We start from the raw sequence: 18,437 nt of genomic DNA, 5'->3' as shown, positions 1-18,437 counted from the left end.
AAACATTGTAATTCCCCTTAATACTGTAATTTATAACTAACGGGTCGTTTTATCAAACAGAATGATTCACTCAGTATTCCCCCGCTGACAAAACCTTTTCAAACATGTTTCAGGTGATCTGTGTGATCCAGGAAAAGTGCAGTAAAGCACTACAAGCTCAGAGAAGTGGCTCATTGTGAATAAATAAATAAAACATGTTTTGGAAAATAATGATTTCTGTGTGAAATCAACTGATTGTAAATTATGGGAATTTATCCCTAAAACTTTGTATAATATATTAAACGAGCATTTTACGGTGAAAAGATCCTGTAATAAAAGACTTCCGCTGCCGCATAAATCAGATACCACGGGTACCACTGGACTGCTCGCGGCTCCCGATTCCGTCCAGGGTGGGTCGGGGGTCGCGATAGAAGGTGGTATCAGAGCTAATAATTAATAATTAATAATTAAATTGAGCCACTGATCGAGCCACTGATTTAAGCCTATTACGGAGTTAAGTATTTGGCAAAATACTTAATCCTACTAGTTATCATTCTGTGATTATTTGTTGTATTAACTGATTATTTGTTAGTTACAGTATGGGTAAACAAAAGTTGTCTGCTATCTATCACAAATTAGATATTGCATCTTCTTCTAGAAACCCAGTAAAACTAGAAGAAGGAATCTTTGTCCGCAAGGCAAACTATGAGAATCCTCTCTCCCTAGAGAAAAGGGATTCGATACTTAAAAAGAGTCAGGAGAAAAAGAAACCCCGAACCAAGAGAGTTAGGTTTAACCCAGAAGTCCAAGAGTTGGGTAATAGTACACCTTGGGAAGATAAAATAGACAAGAAATGGGCAAATCTCTATATGCTAGCTACTGTAGCAGAAAATGCCAACCTCTAAATATCCGATAAGTTGGGTCTAGTAAGAGAAATCACAATCCAGTAAATAAATAAAATCCTAGTGTGTTTATTTCTGTTGTCCTTTGTATAAATTGGTATGCAATAAAACTTCAGTGTTTGTTTGTTAAACTTTGTTCCAAAGTTTTAACATTACATTCTTGTATTTTGCATATATACTATGCAGCATGAATGAGATGTCGGAAGCATTCCAGAATCTCAACTTATATCCAGTGCCTATCGAAGTCTCTCACGACTTTACTGGTTACATTGCTGACATAGAAGAACCCGTGGAATTCCAAGCTCCACCGCTGGAAAAAGCCAAACCTAAAAAGAAGAGAAGATATGTAGGGTGGAGAAAAGTACGCCGTAGGAAGCCAGCCACTAGGAGACTTCCTAAAATAGAAAATCCTGTGAGCATGAACAAGGGAAAGGAAATAGAAACTGGAGAAAGTTCAAAGCCACCAGAAAAGGAATTAGGAATAGACCTAAAGCAAAAGGGAATAGAGATCGGAGAAAGCTCTAAACAGTCTGAGGAAATCACATTCCAGAACGAAATAGACCGCCTACTAGATAATTGTGATGTTCTAGAGCCTATCAACGATAATCTCTTCTCTTATCCTGTTACAGCCCAATTCCCAATAAACCTAGGACCAGCTATTCCAGACCCACTAGTTCACACCAGACCATTAGGCCAAATGGAGGAATGGTGGACTAATGACTGGCAATTCCAAAATATAGTTAATAGTCCCTATAGTTTTCTCCCACAGTTTGATCCAGAACCTATCCCTAATCCGCCAATGAGCTATGAAAATTTAGCTGAGTTACGTCAGTTTGGTGAAGAACTGATAGGCACCGGGAATAGGATCCGGGAAATGGGGGAGCAGATCTCTTGGAAGTACGACGAGAGGGAGCGTCGTTACTAAAACTGCCAGTGGACCAAAAGATAGGAAGGGCTGGAAAAAGTTTGTCTGTATTATAACTAATATAGTAAAACTGATTCTGTAAAATGGGCAATAAAACCTTGTAAGATATGGTGTGTACAGAGGCATATACAATATACAATAACAAAATGAAAGTCGAGAAATCGACAATTTTGGTTATGTTTGTATGTTGTAGTAATTTATGTCTTCATCTGTGCTAAATTTGTTAAGTTAGACACTAATAAATTCCTACTAATTAGCAGATGGAAAACGCTAACAATGAATCAATTAATGAAGCAAATCAATCTGAGCAAGAACAGGAAGATCAATATATAACCCGACAAGATATCGAGCACTTTATCGCCCAAGGGATAGCTCATGCTATTCCAGAAATTGTGGCTGCTGTTCAGAAACCTGCCGAACCACAATTAATTCCTAGTAAACGTATTCCAGAAGATAACGGCAGTAACATCATAAATGGAGGCGGCAATCATGACGATCATGATCCGGAACAGGCCCCACTCCCTAAGAGAATAAAAGCTGCAACATCCGGTTGCACTTACAAAGAGTTTCTTGCTTGCAAACCCACTGAATTTGCAGGTAACGAAGGGGCAACTGCAACACTGCGTTGGTTAGAGAAAACCGAAGCAGTAATTGCAATAACCAAATGTGCCGAAGAGGATCAAGTGATGTACGCATCAAATCTATTCAAAGAAGGAGCACTAGAATGGTGGAACACGGTCCTCCAGGCAAAAGGAAGAAGGATAGCCTATGCCATGAGTTGGGAAGAATTTAAGAATCTTGTAGAAAGAAAATTCTGTCCCGAATACGAGAAGGAACAAATGGCAAACAAGTTCCTGAGTCATCGTATGTTAGGTGTAGACTGTCGAGGATATACTTCGACATTCTTTGAATACGCAAGGGTGGTGCCAACACTGGCTTCGCCAGAACCGGTACTCATTTCCCATTACATCTGAGGGTTAATTAGTGAAATCCGAAACATCGTTAAAGCTGCGAGACCTCGTACCATTGACGATGCGGTAGAATTAGCTAACACCCTGACGGATGAATTGGTACGCACAAGAGAGGAAGATCGTAAGAAGGAAATAGCTCAGAAGATTACCCAAGGATTTCGTATGAGTAATATCAAGAAAAGAGGAACAGGGCAATCCTCATCACCTCCTTTCTGCAGAAATAGCAAAAAGAAGCATTATGGACAATGCAATATAGTTTGCAATTTTTGCAAGGCAAAAGGACATCGTGAAGAAGACTGCAGGAAGAAAACAAGAATTTGTTATAACTGTAGAGAAAGGGGACATTTTCAATCCGAATGTCCTAAGCTAGCTATACCAGTAGACAACAAAGCTAAACCAGCTGAAGGAGCAACCAAGAAAAATGCACGTGCATTCCAGCTGACCACTCAAGAGGCCGAACTCATTCCAGATGTGATAGCCGGTACGTTCCTAGTATATGACGTATTTGCAAAAGTATTATTTGACTCTGGTGCGAACCAAAGTTTTATTAATACTTCATTTTGTCAAGCTCTTAAGTTACCGTTAACCACTCTTAGGCAAATTTTCACAGTTGAAACCGCAGAAGGAAATTCTGTAAACATAGATAAAATCTGGCAAGAAGGAAAAATAGAACTATTAGGCCATAAGTTTTCTGCAAATCTGTTACCAATGAATTTAGCCGGATTCGATGTAGTATTAGGAATGGATTGGTTAATAGCCAACCATGCACGAATCCTATGTGACAAAAATGCAGTAGAAATTCAAACCCCCACAGGAGAAGTAATGTTGATTACTGGAGATAAACCTCGAAAGCCATTGAAATTCATATCAGTAATGAAATTGGCAAGCTATTCGAGAAAGCAGGAAATGGTGTATATGATTTCAGTAATCATTAACACTAAAGATAAGGAACTTCAGGATATTCCAATAGTCTCAGAATACCCAGATGTTTTTCCAGAAGAATTACCTGGATTACCACCTGATAGGGAAGTAGAGTTTAGAATTCATTTAATTCCAGGTACTGCACCAATAGCCAAAGCACCATATAGATTAGCACCTACCGAAATGCTAGAATTGAAAAAGCAATTAGATGAATTATTAAGCAAAGGATTCATACAACCGAGTTCATCCCCTTGGGGTGCACCAGTACTCTTTGTGAAAAAGAAAGATGGATCAATGAGAATGTGTATCGATTATAGGGAATTGAATAAGGTTACGATTAAGAATCGATACCCACTACCTAGGATTGATGATCTCTTTGATCAATTGCAAGGAGCTAGGTATTTCTCTAAGATAGATTTAAGATCTGGATATCATCAGTTGAAAGTACAAGAAGGAGACATACCTAAAACTGCTTTCAGAACTAGGTATGGTCATTATGAGTTTACACTCATGCCCTTTGGATTAACGAATGCCCCAGCAGCATTCATGGACATGATGAATCGAATCTGTAAACCATACTTGGATAAATTTGTGATCGTTTTCATCGACGACATACTTATTTATTCCAAAAGCCAAAAAGAACATTGTGAACACTTACACGTTCTCTTAACTTTGTTAAGAAAAGAAAGGCTTTATGCCAAATTCTCGAAGTGTGAATTTTGGCTGCAAGAAGTACAATTCTTAGGTCATGTGGTAAATCATGAAGGTATCCATGTAGATCCTGCTAAGATAGAAGCAATTACAAAGTGGAAAGTCCCACAAACAGCTATGGAGATAAGAAGTTTTCTAGGCTTAGCTGGATACTATAGACGATTTATCAAAGATTTTTCTAAGATAGCCGTACCATTAACTAAGTTAACTTGTAAAGCTGCTAAGTTTGAATGGGGACCTAGACAAGAAGAAGCCTTTAAGATTTTAAAGCATAGATTGACGAATGCACCAATCTTAGCTTTACCCGAAGGAATAGAAGACTTTGAAGTATATTGTGATGCTTCAAAATTAGGCTATGGATGTGTGTTAATGCAACGCAAGAAGGTAATTGCGTATGCTTCTAGACAATTGAAAAAGCACGAAGAAAATTATACGACTCATGATCTAGAACTAGGAGCCATAATTTTTGCCCTTAAGATATGGAGACATTATCTGTATGGAAGTAAGTTTATTGTTTATACAGATCATAAGAGTTTAAGATATATATTCGGGCAAAAAGAATTAAACATGAGGCAAAGAAGATGGATGGAGATGCTAAGCGATTACGACTGTGATATCCAATATCACGAAGAAAAGGCAAATGTAGTTGCAGATGCCTTAAGTCGTAAGTACCATGAGAAACAGAAACGATTCCGTGCTCTGAGGTTAAATCTACAAATAGATTTAATGGCACAAATCAAAGAAGTTCAGAAAACAGCAATCAAAGATGATGCTGAAGGAATGAAAGGTTACCTACAAGAACTAGAACAAGGAAATGATGGAATTTGGAAATTCCATAAGAAACGAATTTGGGTACCTAAGCAAGGAGAATTAAGAAATAAGATTTTAGAAGAAGCTCATAAATCTAGGTATACCATGCACCCAGGAAACAATAAAATGTACCAAGATTTAAGGAATAATTTCTGTTGGATAGGAATGAAAAAGGATATAGCCGAATACGTATCCAAGTGTTTAACTTGTTCACAAGTTAAAGCTGAACACCAGAAACCTTCAGGACTACTACAACAGTTAGAAATGCCTGTATGGAAATGGGAACTCATAACAATGGATTTTGTTACTAAGTTACCCAGGACCAGAAAAGGTAATGATGCTATTTGGGTAATTGTCGATCGATTGACCAAATCAGCTCATTTTCTACCAATAAAGGAAACCTTTAGCATGGAAAGGTTAGCCAAGTTATATGTAGATGAAGTAGTATCCTTACATGGAGTCCCACTCTCCATTGTATCGGATAGAGATAGTCGTTTTACTTCTCATTTCTGGACAAGTTTTCAGAAAGCAATGGGAACTCGACTAAATCTAAGTACTGCTTATCATCCACAAACAGACGGACAGAGTGAAAGAACGATACAAACTTTGGAAGACATGCTCCGAGCATGTGTAAAAGATTTTGGTGGAAACTGGGATAGCCACCTACCTTTAATTGAATTCTCCTATAATAATAGTTATCATTCAAGCATCGAAGCTGCACCATTCGAAGCACTGTACGGACGTAAGTGCAGAACTCTAGTATGTTGGGCAGAAATCGGAGAAAGTCAATTATCAGGTCCTGAGATTGTACAAGAAACTACTGACAAGATAACTCAGATTAAGGAAAAATTCAAAACGGCTCGAGATCGTCAGAAGAGCTATGCAGACAATCGTCGCAAGCCTTTAGAATTTCAAGTCGGAGATAAAGTACTTTTAAAAGTTTCTCCTTGGAAAGGAGTAGTACGATTCGGTAAGAAAGGAAAGCTGAGTCCCAGATACGTAGGACCATTTCCAATAAGCCAACGAATAGGACCAGTTGCTTATCGTTTACGACTACCAGAAGAATTATCTGGAGTACATGATGTATTTCATGTATCTAATCTCAAGAAATGTCTATCAGATGAGTCCCTGGTAGTACCTCTTCAAGATGTAGAGGTGAACGAAAAGTTGAAGTTTATAGAGAAACCACTACAAATCGAAGATAGAAAAGTCAAGTTTCTCAAACACAAACGACTGGTATTGGTCAAAGTCAAATGGAATTCAAGGAGAGGACCAGAATACACTTAGGAGCTGGAATCAGAAATGAAGCGTAAATATCCTCATTTATTCCAATAAATCTCGAGGACGAGATTTTTCTTAAGGTGGGGAGGATGTAACAACTGTCACGAAAATCAATAATTAGGATGATAATTAGGCAATAAGAAAGCCCTAATTGAAACACCCAAGTGATTCCGCATAAACCCTAAAATTTTCATAACAATCGGAATCAGGATCAGGGCCCCTAAAACTCAGGGGGGGTAAACCCTAGTTGGTAATATCTTAACAGTTTTTCGTGGGAGCTAAGTTTTCATTCGAAACCAACTCACCGAAGCTACCTGTACACGAACACACCCTATGCTAGACTAGGGTCTCTCGCGCCACGCGACACGCGCAAGGAAATCCTTCGCGTGGCGCGAGGGAGGACATTTTCCAGCTATAAATAGGGGGCAGTGGCACTTGAAGTTTGCTGTTAATTCGACGTTCAAACTCAATTTCTACGTTGAGTTATGACCGAAACAATACACAACACACACTAATCACGAAGTGCTGCCGCAATCAGGGTAATAACTCGATCGCTATTACGATTCAACGTCCGATCGATTATAACTATCCAACGATTGTCCGAGTGCTGCTCAAATTGAGCTTGTACTTTGATTATTCGTCGTGATTTCGACTTGAATATTAGAGTGCTGTTCGAATTCGGACTATGCTCTGTTATTCGTTGTGAATCCGATTGAATTATCGAGTATTGCACTGATTAATCGTTGTGAGGGTTTAATCTCGTGAATTGACGTAACTGCTGTATTAGTTACTAACCTGCCTGTGTATGCATTATGTTAAATTAGGTTTAATCAAGGCTAATCAGTAGGCTTATATCTTGCTCGTTAATCTGCAATGTGAGTCATTCCTCTTTTTAAACTGTTTTCTCACAGTTTGTGAGTAAGTTTACAAAACTCCAAGTTATTTTCAAAGGTTATACTTACAGGGATTAAGTATATGTAATCACCATATTACAGCCGGTATGTGGGGTTTTGTATACATTACTTATTTCCCGTCACACTTGGACAAACGGGTGGCCAAGGGGTGATCTGACCACAGTCACAGACACCATTGGACAAATGGGCTAGCCATTGGTTGGTCGAGTGACAAATACTGTGGGTAGTTGGTTTGATATCAGAAACATTGTAATTCCCCTTAATACTGTAATTTATAACTAACGGGTCGTTTTATCAAACAGAATGATTCACTCAGTATTTCCCCGCTGACAAAACCTTTTCAAACATGTTTCAGGTGATCTGTGTGATCCAGGAAAAGTGCAGTAAAGCACTACAAGCTCAGAGAAGTGGCTCATTGTGAATAAATAAATAAAACATGTTTTGGAAAATAATGATTTCTGTGTGAAATCAACTGATTGTAAATTATGGGAATTTATCCCTAAAACTTTGTATAATATATTAAACAAGCATTTTACGGTGAAAAGATCCTGTAATAAAAGACTTCCGCTGCCGCATAAATCAGATACCACGGGTACCACTGGACTGCTCGCGGCTCCCGATTCCGTCCAGGGTGGGTCGGGGGTCGCGACAAAAGGTGTCAGTCGTGCGAAAGACAAGTCTGTTCATGCAAATGGGCCTAGTTCATACGAGTGAAGGTCAGTTCATGCTAATGGTGCCTGTTCGTGCGAATGGAGTCAGTCCTTTCGTGACACTTGACCATAAACTGGTTAATATTATGATTTCGGCTAATGTACATATATTTTACAGTTTATAGTTTATAGTATTAAGTGTTATTAGTCCGGTATTGTCACAGATTTCATGGAAGTCAAGTATGGAGGTACGAATGCCTCATTGTATGATTCACCAAAGCTCAAAGTTTATCAACATAGTTGATAACCCGGTTGGTCACGAATAAGTATAACACAACTAACTAATAAATAATCCAAGTGGCCAAATAAGGACAACCCGGGTGTGTCATTCCCAACATGGCAAGTGTTGGAGGCGAGGCGGGGTTAACATACTTTGATGCTAGGAAGCCACTTGGGTGTTCATTTACAAGGTACACAAGTGAGGTAGTGGGACTAGTTCGGAAAGCCAAGGCTCCCACGGTCCACACTTCTACTAAAACACAGGTCCGTCCATATTGAGGATGGTGAATCATGGATGGTTTCATCACTCGGAATTATGCATGAACTAAAGTAAAATAACAGATTGTCAGTTCGTGCGGATGCAATTCAGTCCGCACGAAGGAACTCATTCGTACGAATGGAAGTCAGTCCGTGCGAAGGGGACTTGGTCCGTACGACAGACTCAGCTGTTGAGCTCATTTCTTGGTGATAATCAACCTCAACACAAACTCACAGCTGCAGACTTAGTTGTGAGCTCGGTGGGTTCAAGATTTCACAAAGTTCCAAACCAGAAAGGATTGTACAAGAATTTTAATAAAACATAATTCTAATTCTTTGTTTGGGCCTCAAATTGGTGAGGTTTCATCTTAGGTTGCCAAGGAAAACCTGTGAAATCCATCTGAGAGATTATCCCAAGTATGAAGATTTGAAGAAAATAGAAGGAAATAATAAAAGACATAGGTGAGGAAGTGTAATGCCTCGCTTTTCGCAGTTTTCCGTTTTTAGAAAGTTTGTATCGTAATTCCATTTTCCGGTAACTCATTTCCTTTGTAATTGTATTTCGCCTCAAGCCATTGTAAATCCGAGACATTGATCGTAATGAAATGAATCTTTTATACATCATTTATACATTGTTTATACTTTGATACGTACGTTTGTTGTTACATAATCCCCCTAAACATAAGTTTAACTCATAAACGACGATCGTGTATTTGTAATTCGTAAATCTTCCATACATTCAATCATATGGTTATTCGATTATAAAATTAAGTTACATAACCTTCACTTGATTAATACCTGAATATGAATCATTCATACTTATTACATATGTTATGTTTCACACTTATTTTATTCACATGTTTGTGTAATTAGAGCATGCTTACTAATCATTTTGGGCCTTGATAACATGTGAGGTATAAACTACACTTTATGTAACATGTTATTTATATAAAATGCACCTCAAATGTACATTATAATGTTAAAGAAAAGATTATAGCAGCCCCTAAAGTCAGTGCCAAACAGCCCCATTATGTTGGGTTTTGTGGGCTTGTTTCAAGGTTTAACCCATTCTAAACACTTCCAAAGCCCAACCCATTGAAACCCTAATACCTTCCCTATATAACAAGCACTTCCCCACTCCTTATTCCACTTTTACAAGCCTCCAAACACTTCAAAAACCCTCCCAAACTCAGCTGAGTTTCAACCACATATTTGAAAGTTCCAGCCATAAAAAGTGATCGGCGGTGAACGAAAGTTGTCGGAGAGTGTCGGAGAAGGTGGTTTATGATGTCGGAGAAAGATGATGCGGTGGTGAAAAGAACCTTGAGGCTGAAAGTGGTTCAATGGTGATCAGAACAGGTTCAGGGATGTGCAAAACTAGTTCGATGGAGGATGATGGCTGGTTCAGTTTGTGATTTCAAAAACAAGAATGAGATTGATGGTGGATGTTGCAGGTTGGTTGGGTGGTAATGAAGATGGGAATGTTTCGGCATAACAACGATGGAGGTGATAAACAATATGGATGTCCAATGATGGTCGTGCGGTGTCGAAAACCCAAAGAAGATGATTAACTCAAGTTTGATTCGAAATAGGATCTGAAAAGCTTGTTTCGGAAAGATGATGCAGGTTTCGGATGATGGAGTTCGGATGAAGTTTAAATGGTGGTGATGTTGATGTGCAGTTGAATTCGGATAATGATGATGAAGTACAGAATTGATAGTATTGTGGATGATGTAGTGGTGTCGGTGAACGTCAACAGTGAAAGGAGTGACGGAGATGAACAGTATGCTTCGGACCCTAACACCAGACAACATATAATGACACATCATTCGCCACGTAATCAGCTCCAACTCATCAAACTTGTGCCACGTCGGATAAAAAACAAACCCAGTTAGTGAAGATTTAACTGAGTGGTGCCAGCACAAACAAAAAGTCAAGTTGGGGGTGCCGGGTGTCAAAGTGTTAGTTGCGGGTGGCAACAGCCAAAGGCCGATAGTTGTGGGTGATAAAATCCAATAACCCTATATAATATGATACATTCGGGTATTATTCGGGTAAATGGGCCGGGTATCGGACGGGTATCACTAAATCCCATACCCGTACCCGTACCCGTTTTTTCTTTTCTTTTTTAAGGCCCGTACCCGACCCATACCGATTGGGCTTCGGGTATACCCGGCCCGTATGTTTCGGGTTTCGAGTATACCCGTCGAACTTGGGCTTTTTTGCCATCCCTAAGTCCACATGTTCTCCAATATCAAATATGCCATGATATTATTCCTAGTGCTGAGTTTCCTTAAATATTGTGCAGACTAAAGAAACTTTCAAGAAATCAATAACAGATTTCATGTCATTAACAACTTAAATTTATGAAATAATAAGAAACAGAGATAGATGAAAAGCAATTATGAGAGAGGGGGGAAGGGAACGATGGTGAACTATAGGCTTCTGATGGAGCAAAACTTCAGCGAAACAAAAGCAGATCTAAAACCCTCGTTGCAGATATGGGCCACCAGTTGAAGTTGAAGGCGACGGCGGTGAAGGATTGGGTTGGGGATGTTTCACACAACGGTGGCGGCCCGGATCTAGGGTTTCTATCGATAGGGCAACAGAGGTTTACCGTCGGTTACCGGAAAAGGTGCAGCCTTGACCCTTCCTTTCAAAAACCATAATGATTAATTGATTATACTCTTTGACTTCTTTTGTTTAAAACCATATCGTAATCTGTCCGGGACCTTGCTTGAAACAGAATCCTTGCCGGAAACGATGGTGGTGGTGATGGCTCTCAAGGGTGGGGGTTGATTGGAGATAGAGGGGGCAATCTTGACCCAAAGCCTTTCAAATGGGTCAATTTGGGTTGATTTTAAAATTATATGGGTTTGTTTGGGTTAGATATTTTAACTAAATAGGTCATAATGGATCACTTGAAATTCCATCTTTTTATTTTCGGGTCAAAGCGGGTCGACAACATTAAAGAAATTGGTCGATGTGGGTTAGTGTCTTAAAGAAACAGGGACGGTTTCGGATCGAAATGGGTTTCGAGCCGGCATAAGTATCCGCACGAGACGGGTTACGGCACGAAACGAGTTCAGCTCAAATTGAGTTTCGGGCTGAGACAGGTTTCGGCACGACGCAGGTTTTGGATCGGAACGGGGTCGGTTCGGGTTGGGTTACGGGCCGACACGGGTTTTTGCACGGGACGGGTTTCGGATCGCAACGGGTTTTGGACCGACACGAGTTTCCGCACGAGACGAGTTTCGGGTCGGGGCGGGTTTCGTACCGTTTCGACCCGTACTGTTTCGACGCGAACCGTTTCGACGCGAATCGTTTCGACGCGTACCGTTTCGACGCGTACCGTTTCGACGCGTACCGTTTCAACGCGAACCGTTTCGACCCGTACCGTTTCGACGCGAACCGTTTCGACCCGTACCTTTCGACCAGTACCGTTTCAAATCGAACCGTTTCGACGCGAACCGTTTCGACCCGTACCGTTTCGAACCGACGCGAACCGTTTCAGCGCGAACCGTTTCAACCCTTACCGTTTACCGTTTCGACAAGTACCATTTCGAACCGAACCGTTCCGACCAATACCGTTTCGAACCGAACCTAAGGCGTAAAACGACACCGGTTAAAGCCAATTTGGATGACTCGTGATCTGACAATCAAATTTTATACTACTCGCCACAATTTCAAAACATATCTCACTGTCTGTAACGAGGATTATAAATTTAAACTAATAATATTTGTGCAGAGTTAATGTTTGTGGCATTGTTTTCCCTTTGAATGCTTATCTCTTGACTGTCTTTTTGTTCAAAAAGTTTTAGTTTTTTTAATGACAGTTAACATGTCAAGTATGATCACCAAAGTTATATTCTTAAAAAAAAACTGACCCGACTCGATCCGAAACCCGTTCCGACTCGGACCCGTTTCAACCCGGACCCATTTTGACCCGAACCAAAACAACCTTTTTTTTATAATTGACCCGTTTTGACCCGAACCCGTTCTGACCCATGACCCGACCCGACCCGACCCGGCCCGTTTGCCAGGTCTAATTGGAGAGAGACAGAGAGGGGATAGAGACATCTCAATAAGAGACATGTGTTTTGTTTATTTGTTTAATTTAAATATATTAGTAAATTACTAATCTACCCTCATGTGCAAGACACATGTCATATTTAACTAAAAAATTTAATCAGGTTAGAGCCAAAGGACGTATGGTGTAACGAGTTTTACAAATAAAAGACCGTGACTGTAATTATTAAAGTTAAAGGATATCTATTGTAATCAGATACAAACATAAATGACCAAAAATGTAAACATAAATGACCAAAAATGTAACTTACCCTTAAGGATCATTGTATAAATAAATAAATGCATTACACGTACATGTTTACAATAATATTAAAAAAAAATCATGCGACTTCTATAATACAATCATATGAACAACTATATAGAAATCATATTCCACATAATTCAAATCATCGAATAACTATGTAGCAACCAAGCGCAATATTTTAATTTAGTGATATCCAATAGGAGCAGGGTACTCCTTTAGCTCATGTCCTTGACAATGAATGTCCTGAAACCAAACAAATAACAATATTCATTAATCACAGCCCACATCATTAGCAACGACTTAATTAGATTTAGCGACCAAATAACGCAAATTAGCGAAATTCTTACCGAAGCATAATGGTTAAGATCGCGGTGATGTGCTTCGTCCGCACGTATAACCCTAACAACATCTTTCAGTGTCGAGTTCTTCGGTAAGCACCAATAATCAATGGCGATGGCGGGTGCTGGAACATCTTCCATCACCCCCCTTTCGAGGTCGTTTAGGAACTCGGTATACGAGTTCACGGCCTCCTCCTCGAGGTAGCCGGTGATCCGGTGAGCGAGCTTTGGTGATGCCAAATAGGCTAGGAAATACGCGTTGAAGAACACGCCTTGGACTGCAAAGACCAAGGCGCGTTCATGCCATTTTGGTTCGTATACATCCATGAAGGTCATGAGATGCATTCGCTCATTTTCGGCTTCTTCTAGTAGGGCTTTGATCCACCCACCGCTTTGCTCGAATCGACGAAGTGATTTCGTGTGCAGCAACATCCCTCCGACCATTCCGGGTACCGCAGCGACTGTTTCTAGTAGAACCGCGTGGTGTATGTGTTTTTTCTGTATTGTAAATGGTGTCACTATCACTACGAAAATATGGGCAAAAGCGACTAAAATTATGAGCAACAAAAATCTTCGCAAAATTAGCGACTGATTTGAGACCAAAATCAAAATGGTCGTAACACACATAGGGATGAGCTCGGTACCGAAAATCCAAAAATAACGGTACCGTACTGAAAATACCCGGTACAGTACAGTTCGGTACCGATACAGACCGGTATTTGAGGATAAAATTCGGTAAATACTAGTACCGAACCGGTTCCGAAAACGCTAAATGTCGGTACCGAAAATCAACTCGGTTTGAAAAATTCAGTACTGGTACCGGTTCCCGGTACCATTTCCTCATCCCTAGTGAAGCGTATACAAAATGGACCGTCTGTGACCGCCAAAACCATTGCAAATACATAATTGCGATGGTTTTGGTCGCTGTAAAACTATTGCAACGAGCATGAATTAGCGACAGAAATAGCAACGTATGTACCTGAAAATATAAATAGGTGGGATACTTGAGTGCTTGAACGATCCAAAACGCAATTTTATCATTCCAAGTGACTGGATTGTGGTGCTTCTTAACATCAATTGTTGTATCTGCTTGATAAGCTTCCCATGGCTATTAATTTTATAAAACAAATATCGTTAGTTTCATTATTCCGATAAAACCTATGTCTGAGTTGAGGGCGATCGCATACCCGAAAACAGTTCCATTTCCAAGCAGACCCGTCAGACTTGGTGAGCGTGGGAGGAGCCACGCCCCAATAGCTTGAAACCGCTTTTGTATCGTTATCTTCTTTCTTGTCTTTGCTGGAGCCTGAAGACACATGCGTGCTGTAGTTTCGAGCAGGCATGGTCAAAAGCCTAGTGGTCCCCATGGTTGAACTCATGGGAACGTTAAAAGGTTCAGTAATGACTGAACCTGTAAAACTTGTAGTGGAAAACAAACGTGTCCGTAGTTGCGTTAATAGCAACTGGGACGCCTTTGTTGCTACAATAGTACCTTTACGGTTCATTTCAAGATCTAGAGATTGATTGAAGGTGTTATGTGATATTTGGTAATTTGTTGGTGAAAAATATGCATGATGGTTTGAGCTTTTATATATTGCTTTGAGGATGTTGACATGATTCATGAATTACTTTCAAGAAGGAAGAAGAAACAAATTCAATAGAAGGCGGCTTATTAGTCAACAACGAAAAGTCAACAAATTCATGAATTTATTTTATTTATTTTTTTTCAGTTCAAAAAAAAAAATTAGTCAACAACGAAAAGTCATGGTCAAGTAAGTGACCAATTGTTGTTTTTCAAAAGAAAAGGTATCATCTATACACTTTATCTTCTTAGAAAGGTTCACTTTTTTTTTTTTTTTTTTTTTTTTTTTTGCAATGATATCTCGATCAAGTGATGGAAGGCTTGTATTTCTCTTGAAAGATGCAGGTTCAACTCCTATTTGGTGCAGAGTGAGCCACTGGTTGGCAATGATAGGACACACAGGGAAACCTGGGTTGAATCCTTTAGTCAAACGGGTTTTACTGGTAATTTCACTGTGGTGTCTACGGACGAGTGGGTTACTGGGTTTTCCAGGAATTGGTGGTAGACTCGGATTACTCTCAGAGTACTCCGTTTGTCCAGTGGGTGTCCCAAAAATATTCGGGATTGATTCTGCTGAAAGGTTAACTTTTTTTTGTTTTTAAAATAAAATATTGAAAAAAAATTCTTCCTCGAAACTTATTTTGTTATTTTGAAGTCAAACTTCTTTAAATGGATACGACCTTAAGAAAAAAATACTTAAATAATACTTGTAGCTTATTAAATTAGTTAAAATTTGATGAAATAACATCCTAACTCTAATTAGTTTGGGAAATTTAGGGTAACAAATCATTATTTAATTACTTTTTAATACGAAACAAGTTGGCGCAATTTTAATACGAAATGTGTTCTAGATAAGTTTAGGGATCTTATTATAGCTCGTTTTATAGACCTTTTTTCGTGTTAATTTACATGTTTATAGATTTTAATATACGAAAACTGGATTGAGTGACTTTTTTATTTATGTTGGTTTTTTTTATAATATCAACTGTTTAAAACATTTAACTTTGTTTAAAAAAAATATTTATTATTAACCAACCGATTTTTTAATTGTTTCCATGTAATAAATAAAGATAAAATCAAATAAATACAAAAATAGAATCGTTGATTTTAGATGACGGGTATTAATCAAGAAATGTGAAAGCAGTATTAATTTAGTTAAATAACGTGTTTTTCCTATATTAGCTAAAAATCATAATTGTTGAATAGTTATCGGTTTCGTGTTTTACTTTTCTTTTTCATGGTTTTTTTGGCCGTCACGTCTCGTGACTTTTTTTTTCTTTTGAAAGTCGACCCAAGAGTGTTCCAACACATATTTATTTGGTTCGCTTTTATTTGAAATATACTATACATTAAAACACGTTTATCTTTCAACTATAATGTGCATACGATATTAAGATGTTAATAGAAGCTTTCTCAAATTCAAGACAACCAATGTAATATTTATCCTTTCATACCAACTGATATTATTTGGTTTGCTCATAAAAAGCTTATAAATTTGTTTGTGATTGCTCGAGTAGAAACTTTTCAGTCGGGCACCTATCATGGATTGCTCCAATTCACGCTTGCTTGACTTTGGAGTTCTTCTTTCAATGAGTCACTGTCTCCAAAACGCATTAGTAATACATATGGCAGTGCATTCTTATGACGTGATATTTTTATTTTGGATAAAACAGAAAAGAACTATGTGATATTTGCATCATGTGTCATAACAAAACACATTTTAGTTTCAAATTGTGATACTAAAACTCTTCCTATAACCATAAGAATCATTTCAATAAATCGTGTTTTGTATATTTTAAATATCCAATTTTTTTTTTATAAACGTAATACATATCATTAACGTAGCTACATATAGAGAGAAGGTAATTTAACATTTAGAGATAAAACGTCGTATTATGCTAGGAAAAAGTACTGTTATATAAAAGATCGAATCACACCTAACCAAGAATTTGTTTTTAAATAAAACATTAAACCAAAATTTGATTTTTGATTTAAAATTTTATAACCTAGAACTACATAAAAATATGGTTGTTCTTTTTGTCATGTTCCTATTCGAAGAGTGCAAAACCGCATGGTTAAGCTTAAACTAACCTGTCGATTCAGGATCCAATTTGATACTTTCCCTAAGAGGTCTAGCGAAAAAAAATGGAATGGAATAATCTCAATTCAGCCTGAACAAAAAGGTTCTCAAATGATTCAAACATGTACCTATGGGGTAGAGGAATAGGAGAAAAAGGAATATTTTATATTTTAAGGCCGGAGAGTGTGGGGGCGCCACCCCCGCCAACTCAACAACTATAGCGCCCCAGGGCGCTATACGACCACACCGTGCGATTTAAAGGGGGGGGGGGGGGGGGCTATAGGGGGGCTCCATGGTGGTAACGATGAGAAGGGGCGCTATAGGTGGGGCCCACTTGTTTTGCACCAATGAAATCTTTTTTTTTTAATTTTCTTTAATATGAGACTCATCCACACCATGCAAATTAAAGGGAGCTCCATGGCTGAGTTGGATCCTAAGTGGCGCTGACGTGGCCTGATCCCCTAGGGGGCTCCAATCACACCCTCAAGTCTTATAGTGCTTTTAATCAATCTAATTTATTTTGTATCATTTGCTCAATGATAAAATGAGTCCACTTCTAAGAGATCAAAGGCTCAAAGCTATAGAATTTAATGAATAAAATAGTTTAAAACGGAGGGGAAAATATTCATAAGTCGTTTATTGTCAACGATTTAAAAAGAAATATATATGTTATCAAAAACGCTGTTGCTCATAATATGGTTGCGGTAAACTCAATGTTTTAAAATTCGGTTTTTATACCGTACCAGGTTTGGCTTAGGTACTGTTTAACCGGATATATCGAGCTGTTAAAAAACATATAATTGATTCCGAACCGAGATGGACCGACTCATTTAAAATTCTAGCCGACCGTGGCCCATTTTGCCCATTTTGCTCAATGAAAAGCGGTTTTGTGGCCGGACTAATACAGTTAGTTTCTTTACTTTATGATATTTAAATATGGCTAAGCCCATATATTTTGGGCCTCTGCTTCTTTGCAAATGGATTGTGTGGGTGTACCATATTGTTCTTAGTGGAACCTCGAACTTGTTTTATAGTGTCTAACAACTAAAAGAGTAATTAGACCAAATGCATGTAAGTGACAAAACCTTTGCTTTTGTATACTCGCTTTAGTAACAAAGTCCAAAAATGAGACTATAACCAGAATTTCAAAATCTTGTTATAAAACGATCAAGGAAATAGATAAATCGGGGTGTTCAGAATTCGATTCAAATTTGAAAAATTCGACTCGATTCGAATTTGATTAATAAGATTCGAAGATTTGATTCGTATTCGAGTCCCGTAATCGAATTCGAATCGAATACGAATTTATTATTTTCAATTCGATTCGAATTCAATTTATGTATATATTTTTTAATATCTGTATATATACACAGAAGCATATATACACACACATATAACTTCTAAACTTGGTCAAAGTATAAACTAAATCCATAAGTGATAAGTTTATTATTTATAACATTACCAAACCTACTGACAAATAGTCCATACTACTTATTGCTAAAC

At 38.5% G+C, this 18,437-nt stretch overlaps 1 protein-coding gene and 1 long non-coding RNA gene across 2 annotated transcripts; one reads left to right on the top strand and one right to left on the bottom strand.

Moving 5' to 3' along the window:
- Positions 1 to 10,873: 10,873 nt before the first annotated feature.
- LOC118485391 lies at positions 10,874 to 12,744 on the top strand. The gene is made up of 2 exons (XR_004875851.1): positions 10,874 to 11,236; positions 11,348 to 12,744. It is a non-coding gene; the product is annotated as an uncharacterized LOC118485391 (long non-coding RNA).
- A 115-nt stretch (positions 12,745 to 12,859) lies between these two features.
- LOC110899231 (ubiquinol oxidase 2, mitochondrial) lies at positions 12,860 to 14,843 on the bottom strand. Its single transcript, XM_022146113.2, has 4 exons — positions 14,460 to 14,843; positions 14,252 to 14,380; positions 13,282 to 13,770; positions 12,860 to 13,177 (listed from the first exon to the last, which is right to left on the bottom strand). Exons 1-4 carry the CDS (start codon positions 14,775 to 14,777, stop codon positions 13,118 to 13,120), a joined length of 996 nt encoding a protein of 331 aa, XP_022001805.1. The 5' UTR covers positions 14,778 to 14,843; the 3' UTR covers positions 12,860 to 13,117.
- Positions 14,844 to 18,437: the final 3,594 nt, after the last annotated feature.

Source organism: Helianthus annuus, chromosome 13 (assembly GCF_002127325.2).
Source record: "Helianthus annuus cultivar XRQ/B chromosome 13, HanXRQr2.0-SUNRISE, whole genome shotgun sequence".
In the NCBI taxonomy this organism is placed as follows: Eukaryota; Viridiplantae; Streptophyta; class Magnoliopsida; order Asterales; family Asteraceae; genus Helianthus; species Helianthus annuus.
Note: the sequence above shows the minus strand (reverse complement) of the source record. Positions and strands in the feature narration are given on the sequence as shown.

Bases quoted from the DNA above. Each gene is read 5' to 3' on its own strand.
- LOC110899231 (XM_022146113.2), bottom strand. From the start codon at position 14,777: ATGAACCGTAAAGGTACTATTGTAGCAACAAAGGCGTCCCAGTTGCTA. The intron at 14,381-14,459 runs GTATGCGATCGC...TAAAATTAATAG, and splicing joins GGAAATGGAACTGTTTTCGG to CCATGGGAAGCTTATCAAGC. The intron at 13,771-14,251 runs GTACATACGTTG...TTTACAATACAG, and splicing joins CCACCTATTTATATTTTCAG to AAAAAACACATACACCACGC.